The sequence below is a fragment of the Apis dorsata genome, unplaced genomic scaffold (assembly GCF_000469605.1).
Source record: "Apis dorsata unplaced genomic scaffold, Apis dorsata 1.3 scaffold_97, whole genome shotgun sequence".
NCBI lineage: Eukaryota > Metazoa > Arthropoda > Insecta > Hymenoptera > Apidae > Apis > Apis dorsata.
The window spans coordinates 40,848-50,849 of record NW_006263395.1 but is presented as its reverse complement, the minus strand read 5'-3'; the positions used below and the strand labels follow the sequence as shown (position 1 = coordinate 50,849).

Genomic DNA, 10,002 nt, shown 5'->3' with positions numbered 1-10,002 from the left:
ATATATATATATATATACCAGAAGTTATGATCACAAATAATCGAACATGAATTGACGCGTGTGATGATTGGACGTTGAGGAAGCACTGCGTGTTCTGCACACAATTAGGTCATTGTCCTTCATTTATACTCGCAACCGGCGAACGTATCATCGAAGGCCGAAACGTTGTTCCTCCTACTCTGATGGATAACAGCTGCTTCAAAACGCGGAATGTAACCGGGAAAAGTCATAGATTCCACGAAATTCATAAGAATTCCAAAATTCTATGATTTTTCAAAGTATCAAGCAAACTGTAATGAAATTAATTGTATGTAAATAGATATCTTTTCATCTTTTATCTTCTTTCTTCATTTTCTAAATATTTTCCAACAGATAAAGTTGGTAATAAAGTAGATACAAAAATAGATTATCATTGATGTTAACATTTTGATTTGTTTTGTTAAAAATTCTTTAATTTTTTGAAATTTATTCGAATTTTAAAATTTTTTTTTTATAAAAGTTTTTTTTAATTTACTTTCTTTTCTCGTATGCATACTTCTTCCGACTTAAAGAAGTAAAGTCATGTATAGTGAACGTCTTCCAGAAACGGTACTTTGACGAAGACGCCTTTAGAGAAAAGAAAAGATAACACGAAGTCTATTTCGATATCTAATCTTACATCAGTTTCAAACCAAAGTCAATGTATGAACAATTAAAATAGTAAATTTAGAATTAATATTCATAAGAACGTTAAGTCAACAATTTATCGTTAATGACATCCGATTGTTTCGATGATGCATGACTCTTTTGTAAATCTGTTACAATCAGCCGAAAAGGAATTCGATGACAGGAAAGTCGATTTGCGATTGTATCAAAGGCCCTTTGCGAGTCGACAGATGGACAGAACGATCGAAGACCGGTCAAACGCCGTTTCTCTCCATATCCTGCTACTGGATTCCCTCGTGAGGATATACCTGTGTGCGTGGATACGCACGAACCAACATGTGTGATCCAGTGACCCACTATATTCATCGGTAGCTACGTGAGTTTATGACTAAAATTATGCGACCATGCTATTCAATCTTTTACAAATGAAAGGAGAACTTTTGCATTTCGATATTTTATGATTTGTATTATATTATATTATATTCTTTCCGTTCACAAGATTTGTAGATATATAAAAAAACATACATTCTTTGATACGAATCTCTTAAGAACTTTTTAATACTTTTATCTTACTTCATTTCTTTCAAAATTCTTAAAATTATGATAATACTTATATGAATAATAATTTAAATTTTAAAAAATATTTTATATAATAATTTTATACATCTAAATGTTTTATCAGATATAATTAAAAAAATATATACAAGGAAAGGATATAAAATATAAAGTATAAGATATTTGAAAAGAATCGATGTTACTTAAGATTGAAAGTTCATTGCACTCAATGTGAAGGTTGATGAAAGGAGATCGAGACTGGATGTTACTTCAGACGCTTTATTTTCGTGAATATATCATTCATTACTCTTTATATTCGTTTATATTGACTCAGATTAACGATAGATTCTTTTCAATTTTTTCTCATTTTTTTCTTTCTGGTATATATCAATTAATTATTTATATCTTTTTCTTTTTTATAGAAAATTTCAATCTATGGATAAAATTGAAGATATAAAGAAAGATTGGAATAAAACAAAATCAATTTAAAACAAAAAAAACAATATCAGATTCATTTATTAATATTCTATTTATACAAAAGTATATACATTACGATGACTAATTAGAACTATATCGCGTTACAAATATTACGATATCTATAATTATAAATTCTGAAGAGCGTTAAAAAAGAGGAAGGAAGGTTAAACTAGTTACTCTCATTGTTATGGCCTCCTTCATTGCATAAAAGTTTCTCGAGCTTCATTTGCATTTGTACGCATAATGAATTCGTTATATACTTTCATACACAACATTCATCTTCTTCTTAAGAATTAATAATCAATAAGCATCATATAAAAAGCTCTAAAAACAAACTAGACACAAAAATTGTACCTTAATGTTGCAATCATACACAAAAAAAAAAAAAAGAAAAAGAAAAAAACTTATTAGCGATTCAACATATATCACAAGATAAAATCAACTATAATGAGTATCCTCTACATTGACTCATGCTTGTAACTCAAAATTCAACATCATTCATCGTTTTTTAATTTACACGTTGGACCGCTTTCTTTTTCCAGAATAATCCCAAGAAGATTCGTCCATGAATGATTTCCGTTGAATCCATCCATGAAATTTCTTAGTCTTCTTTTGTAACGAGGCGAAAGCCGCAACACGGATGGATACATATATACGTAGGTAGATAAATTATGCCTAGCTAATTCTCAATTGAGTAATATAACACACCCACTTAATTCTTTTTCCACTCACTTTAGTTTCAAATTTTAAAGTTAATTCTTTCTGTGTTTAGTACGATAATATCGATGTTTTTTAAATCCATTGTGCGGGTAATAATGCGCATAAGAGTAAACCACTGGAACATAAAATATTGAATTTAATATATATAATTTTTGTGAATTATCACAAAAGAAAGACATGGTGTTCATTTAACTATAAAAAGCAAAGAAAAGCACAACTAAACACATATTGTGGCCAAAGACACACAAGATGCCAAATATCATGCAGATATTATAAAACCAAGTGATACAACTATTAAAAGATAAAGTTAAATATGGGCGATTCAGACATCAAACATATAAAGATACAGGTTTAAAATTCCATTATTGATCGTAACATAATTCAAACAAACAAAAAAATTATTTCTTTCGTATTATTTTTAATTTAACACAATTAATCACGTGCAAAGTGTTCACGGTAAATAAAATTTCACATCTAACATACATTATTCTAATTACCTGTCTTTCAATTTACCCTCTAGGTAGTCTCATACGGTGAACAAATTCGTTTATGGATCTTCTTCTCTGTCCACTACTTTTTCTCTGATACAATCCATGCATGTTGAAATTAGTGAAAGGTTGAATCAATCCCTGATTTTGCCAATATGGAGTCAGTAGTGGTATCTTTAAAGGCCCCTGTAGCATGGAGTAAGAATATGGAAGCAATGGACTCTTGGAGATGTTTGCAAGAGATTGCAATTTGGGCAATTCCGCGGATATTTTAATCGATTCTATTTTAGGATTCGTATCTATCGATAAGCTCGAGTACACGGACAAATCGTTGCTAGACATATCACTCTTTGGAAAATGCAAGTTTCCTTTATCAGGGATAGAATATTGAATGTGTATAGGTGGATACTCGATGCTCTGTTGAATCGTGTACGGTGCATGAAGATTCGATGGAGGACTGGGAGCAAGTGGAGGATAGATTGGATAGTCGTATCCATTTTGATCATTCGACGAATGTTGAATCATAACGTCGTAGCTGGATGGCAATGGAGAATTGGAGTTCACTTTGTGGTCGTCTTGATTAAAATGATAATTCGGTATCACGGTGTTCTCGATATCTTTGTGAGGTAATTCAGGTGGTGGCCCGTAATAATCGTCTTCCGGATGCGTCACAGCAGGTTTTCGAATTTCCAAGTTCACAGTGTGGTGATCATGGTTATCAGGTTTCGTCGGTTTCGCAATAAGTAGGCCCGCCTGGTCTTCGACTGTAAACGTAACGTCTGTCAGTCGAGTCTAAAGTTAATCCTTCGTTTCATGATATTAAAGTGATCTTCGAATATTAAATATGTTTATAATATGTTCTGATAAAGATTATTGTTAAAAATTGTTAATTTTAATTGTTAATAAATATTTCTTTTTATTAGATTAGAAATAGTAAGATAGATAATAGCAGAAATAATAGTTTGTTTTCTTTTTATATAAATATCCGCTTCCTGTTTTAGTTCAAGTTTTAGTTCATAAAACGAAAGGTAATTCATTTAATATTTTATTGCCATGCCGTTTCGTATTTACAATGTATGAGTTAAGTATATTAGTACGAATGTCTTTGTATAAGTTTTCTTATTTATTAACTTTTATTGTTTTTGTTCTTAATAATTATGTACATTTTATTTGTACAAGTATATAAATCTACTTTATAAAAGAATCTTTGAACAGATTAATTTTTTTCAGAGAAAGCGTTATATAATGAAGAATTTGATTTATCAGAAAAATTGAACAAGAGCAAAAGTGAATCGATTTAAGATTTTGAAAATCAGAAGGAGGAAAAAGAAGAAAGGAATAAGATCGTTCTCAGAAGATTGGAAAGAGAATAATTGTAGAAGAAAGAAACTTATCGTTGGAATGTGAAATTTAACAAAGAAGCAATCATGATAAGCAAGGGAAAGTTCACAGAGACGATACGAAATTTGAAATATATTTATATTATACCGAATAAACATAATGACCGATGCAGAATTCAAGGCGCTATTCTTCTGTAGACTCTTCTCTAGTTTACTCGTCTTCATACACGAAGGAAAGTTCCAAAGATTAGAATCTTGTTTGAAAGTGAAGATCACTTTTACTTTATTTTAAAACGTAACGCCTCTTCCGAGATTCTACGCCTCTCACCGAATTTTTTCACACACGAGAGCACACATATATACATACATTCATCGAGCATATCATACATTCGAAGCAGAGATATAAGCGTATTTATTGCCCATGCATTCCCCATAAAAATTTAATCATTATTGCCAGATCTCGTTTTGTGAATCGAAAATTAACAAAAGCAAAAAAAATATTAGTATTGCTGCACTGATACTAAAAATATGTTTTAGCGATTTTAAATTAAGTCTTACTATCCGAGGATTCATAATTCGCATTTTCATGATATCCGTGGTGCCCGCTATATTCCTCGTGATCGGGTGGAGGAGGCCCTTCGTAAATATCTTCGTGACCTGTTTCATTTCATTAAGATTTTAATTTTTTAAATAATTACGGAAAATTGCATTTAATTAACTATATATTTTTTTGTTATAGGTATTATGAAATTATGAAATTAAGTATCTAAGTTAACAAAAAATATATAAACAAAGTTTAAGTTAAAAAAGAACTTACTAATTGGTGGAGGAGGATGATCGTACAAATACATGGGAGGGGGTGATTCCGTACGAGGTTGCACGGCACTCTTAGCGATATTTCGACCCAATGTAGTGATCACATCCCCAGTTTTACTAATTATTTTTCCCTTTGAAGAGACAAGGTAACCGCTTCCTTTCAATAGCTGACCTTTCAAAGCAATCACACCGCCACTTATAGCTTTTACGGCTTGCATTAATGTGCTAACGATCGCCTTTTTGAAGTCCCAAACGTCGAACACCTTTTCGCCATACTATCATAGAAAAATTTCATTAACGAGATACGTGCGCTCAAATTAATCGAGATGCGATTTATGCTTTACTTTATTGATTATTATATTGCACGATACAGATTCTTATAAGAAAGTCTTTATATATAATAATAGTAACTATTTGTACTAATGTACATTATACTATAATGTTAATTATTTTTTTCATAAGTTTTTTTTTTATAACAGGCATTAAATTTTTTGATTAATGTTAGATAGAAACGCTTTTTGAAATTTTTAAGTTACAATTTGATATTTTTTTGATCGTTGCTTTTATAGTGCAAATAAGATTCGAATTATTACAGATTAGAACGATCGGTGATGACATATCACGGTCGACCTGTTTTCTTCGATGTCGATTATTCGAACATAAGTTATAATTTCACGATGGAAATTATAAATTTCTACGACTTCGTGGACTGATTAATCGTGAAATTGCTTGTACGAAAAAAAATCTGTGTTATTGAGCTATTTTATCTAGATCACAAGATAATACAAATTTTTAAAAAATGTGCAATTTCCAAGAACGAAAGATAGAAGAATAATTTAGAAGGATAAGAGTATATCATCCAACGTTTATTTCCATCGTGAAATTTTTTCCTGAAATTATACGATCAAATAAGAAGCATGCGAAGACGAGAATCAGCTTAGATTTCCCTCCTTAATTGCAACCTAAACGGCCCATATAAAGATTTTCTTTCGTGCAGCTAATGTATCTATATATATAATATATCTATATATATCGTTTATACTATTCTTCTACTATCGGTTGTTCTGTCCTTGTTCTTGTCATGTTATAGTAAATAAGTAGAGTTTGAGTATAGTCTACGGGTTCGTTAAAAGATTTCGATAAATTTCACGCCTCTTAATCGTGAAGATTTCGATAAATATATGTAAAATATTTCTTATATCTTTTCCCTTAATATCAAATATAAATAAACTTTCTATGCAGATGAAATCACTTTCACTCGTGGCAGATTACGTAAAATTCATTATAAATTAAACGATCTTTAATATTATTTTAAAATACCAGCATTTATAATATCGATTCTTATCTTTTTATAAAGATATGAACTTTCATCTATAATATGAATTTCCGTACATAACTCGTTTTATATTTTTTATATGGAAACCCAAATTTCTCTTTCGTTTCTCGCCAAAAAAAAGAAAAGTATTTCTTCGATATTTTTAATAAAATATTAAATAATCGTAAATTATTTCAACTGAACCCGCTGCTGTACGCTGAAATCTCCAATATCCGAATTAAGAAATATACGTATAGTCGAATAAGAGAAATTTTTAATAGAAGAACGTATCTCGTTTTGATAATTATTATTCCAAATTTTTTTTTTTATTAATGTTTTCTTCGATTCCAAATTTTTTTTTTGATTAATGTTTTCTTCGATGCCAACGTTACATCTATAATATTGATTAAACTAGGAAAATAATATTATCCTTCTTAGTTTAATTCCTCCAGGTACAATTTCACAGGAAAAATAATCTTTACCAAAAAGGACAGTGAAACGTTCAATTCAGACCATTCGAATAATAGAATTGCGGATAATGGAGATTCTAACGCAATTGTAACGACAATCTTGCGAGTGACTACATAGTTACCGAGTAAACTTGTCCATATTCCGGCCTTGGCTTTGGCTTATCACCACTATTCGAGCTTGATTGGACGCTTGACTGAGAACTCGAGGCCGAGACCGAAGATGAACCTTTCGATGCGCTTCCCGATGCACTGACGAGGCCACCGATAATGCCTTTGGCTATACCGCCGATCAAACTCCCAGATCCCTTTAAGATCGATCCAGAATCGGATCCGGACGATTCAGGTTTCCCATATTGATCTCCGTACTCTGGCGCGTACTCTGCGTATTCCTGCGGCGGATATCCGCTAGTTGGTGTCTCGTATCCATCGTGACTGTACGTTTCGCGTTTCGATCCTGATCTTTTATTGATATCTTTATCCTCCACCAACGCCATGTACTTCTTATTTGCCAGCATCTCGATTATCTCTCGACTCCCGCCAATTTTCTCTATGATGTCCTTCTGCACGTTTTCGGGAAGAAGCCAATAGATCTCCAAGATCTTTTCCTCGTTGAACGCCCTGATTTCGGGATCCTTGGCCGCATTCTCGAGCAATTGCCACTGTTCGTCGGATATTGGTTGCTTGTTGTCGTGCACTCTTCGATAGGGGGCCAATCGTTCGAGTTGTTTCGACGCGCGTGCTTTTAAATCTTGTTCCTTCGTGCTTTTCGCGCTTTCTGTACTTTCCGATAGTACAACGACGATAGAACAGTAGCTGAGTGCAAGCAGTGGCAGTAACTGAAATAAATGTGTAATCGATACATCGTTTCGTTAATATTTGTTAATTTTGTTTGTTTAAGTTTTCTTGGGATAAATGGAAGATATCTGCGACGTAGGAAGGAGATAATTTTAATTTAAAAGGATATTTTTTTGATCAATTCGATAACAAACGCGTAACATATTGGCAAGATCTATAAATCAGTGAAGCATGCAGTATAGGAACGTGAATGCAACAAGTGGAGCGGTTCTTGGTGAAAGTCATACGAGGATTCCGTTTTAGATGTCCATGCTACCATCACGAAGAACAACGATCTTGACAGGATTGATTTTATAAATCGAGAAAAAGAAACGAAGAAATTGAAAACGAGAAATTTCAAGTTTCACGGTAATTATATTTTTAATATTTTATGATCCGATTATGATTTTTTTATGACAATACATAAATATTTAACAATTTTTTGTAATTTCAATTTTATAATCAATTTATGTTTTCAGCGGAAATCTTAAACGATTTAATTGCAATAATTGAAATAAAGAAATGAATTTCAACGTTCATATAAAAATCCCAACAATGATTTTTTTAATCTAGACATTAAAAACAGAACATTTCATTTATAAGTTTGCAACGATAAAATCTAAAAAAAAAAAGAATATAATAATGTATTTCTGTTTGAATTAATCATTTAAAGGAATTTTCTCAGTCGGATGAAAGTGATCAAAGCGTCCTTGCTCTTGGAGCTAATGTCAATGCTCGACCTAGTTACCATACGCTTCTCAGCCGCTGCGCTTATCATGATTTCTAAAAATCCATTGGCCGGTATATCGTAGAAATATCACTTTATATTATGGATTTCTCATCTTTTTGAAATTAAACTCTTCAATTAGAAGAGATGATTGGAATGATTTCCGGTTATACACTGAGAAACACTTCCGGTTATACACTGAATCAAAATTAGTATACATCTTTCATCATCCATTTCTACTAACTTTCTTCTCAATAGACTTTGCACTATACTATTCGATGGATCACTCGATTCGCGTTTCATTTCATCTTATAATCCAAGTCAACTTTCACGACATTTTTGTGATTTTATTTAATCATTTATATATTTCTAAGAAAAACTTTTTTCTACATTTTTTTTTTCAAGTGAGAGATCTTTTCACTATTGGAGAAAAGCTTATGATTGTAAAAAAGGAAACATGTCTAAAAAGTCATGCTACAATATAAAAAGAAATATGTGTTTGAAGGAAAAGATAATACGAAAGTTTGAAAGACATTAAGAGCTGAATAAATAGAACAAAAGAATGTAATTTTTTCCGGACAAATAATCGCTCTTTAATGATAATGATCCTCGTGTTTTTTTTACACTTTTACTTTCTATAGAGCATGAAGTATGAAGTACGGATAAACTAATTTTCTCCATTGTTATGTATAAATCTTAAAAGGAATGTACCCCCGAGAATTTATGAAGCAACGTGTTTTACTTTCACATAAACCACGATCTACTCTCGATCTTAATACAAGAAATGAACCGCAAGAAGATCTTATAGATGATTTTCTAATAATAGATATTGATATTGCACTATAATTAATGATAATTAAATAATCTTTCATTTCAGACTTTGTGTATTATAAATCTTGACTTCAACTTTCTCTATATTGTTTTGATTTTCAAAACATAAATTTAAAGTAACATTGAATTTAATTAAGAAGAATGAATAATGAATCTATCGCAAGTTCAATGATTAAATGCATATTAAAACTGATGATTCGAGTGAAAGATAGGATGATATTTCGATAGGAAAATTGACACTTCACACATAAAACAAAGGATGCACAATGATCTTGAAACGGGTACCTTCATGGTTGACTTTCACAGTAGATCGGTAAAAGGATCACGGCACTCTCACTGAACTCACTGGCCATCGCCATCGAGTATTTCCTCTCTTTATACCGGCTCCCACCTTTTTAGCTTTACGGGAGAACGCTGCCCATCGCGAATCTTTTTTCTATCAAAATTTTGATTGATATTTTTTGNTATATATATATATATATATATATATATGAATATGTTTTATATATGAAAATCTATCTACTTTTATCAGATATAGATATCTAAAAACTTAAATGAATTTTTAATCTTAATCTTTTAAATAAGAATATTTTATTTTTCATTCAATTTAATTTAATCAATCTTTAAAAAATTTGTTTATTATGAAATATATTTCTATTATGAAATGAAAAATTAAGATTTATCTAATAATTATGATGTAAGATTGTAGTTATTAAGTTTTTGCTTTCTAGATTTTGGAATCGATATTAATCATTTATTTTAATCGTTGTATTTTTGTTTTTAA

General features: G+C 31.0%; 1 protein-coding gene and 3 long non-coding RNA genes across 19 annotated transcripts in view; 3 read left to right on the top strand and 1 right to left on the bottom strand.

The window, feature by feature from the left end:
- The window catches only part of LOC102680079, an 8,307-nt gene extending 4,038 nt beyond the window's left edge, over positions 1–4,269 (top strand). For 9 of the 16 annotated variants that reach the window (XR_004149847.1, XR_004149854.1, XR_004149853.1 and 6 more), the window contains 3 exons: positions 808–1,021; positions 1,623–2,853; positions 2,918–3,057. This is a non-coding gene — a long non-coding RNA (uncharacterized LOC102680079). Of the gene's footprint in view, positions 1–807; positions 1,022–1,622; positions 2,854–2,917; positions 3,058–4,115 lie in introns of those variants that run through there. The other 7 variants (XR_004149852.1, XR_004149849.1, XR_004149850.1 and 4 more) reach the window with 7 other exon arrangements.
- LOC102677198 lies at positions 2,397–9,680 on the bottom strand. Its single transcript, XM_031508680.1, has 6 exons — positions 9,504–9,680; positions 6,949–7,662; positions 5,043–5,316; positions 4,784–4,882; positions 2,895–3,649; positions 2,397–2,512 (listed from the first exon to the last, which is right to left on the bottom strand). Exons 1-5 carry the CDS (start codon positions 9,507–9,509, stop codon positions 2,907–2,909), a joined length of 1,836 nt encoding a protein of 611 aa, XP_031364540.1. The 5' UTR covers positions 9,510–9,680; the 3' UTR covers positions 2,397–2,512; positions 2,895–2,906.
- Positions 4,975–5,870, top strand: LOC116185089. The gene is made up of 2 exons (XR_004149858.1): positions 4,975–5,187; positions 5,637–5,870. It is a non-coding gene; the product is annotated as an uncharacterized LOC116185089 (long non-coding RNA).
- Positions 8,015–10,002, top strand: part of LOC102679854 — a 2,719-nt gene continuing 731 nt past the window's right edge. The window contains exons 1-2 of the long non-coding RNA XR_421192.2: positions 8,015–8,029; positions 8,140–9,499. This is a non-coding gene — a long non-coding RNA (uncharacterized LOC102679854). The remainder of the gene's footprint in view (positions 8,030–8,139; positions 9,500–10,002) is intronic.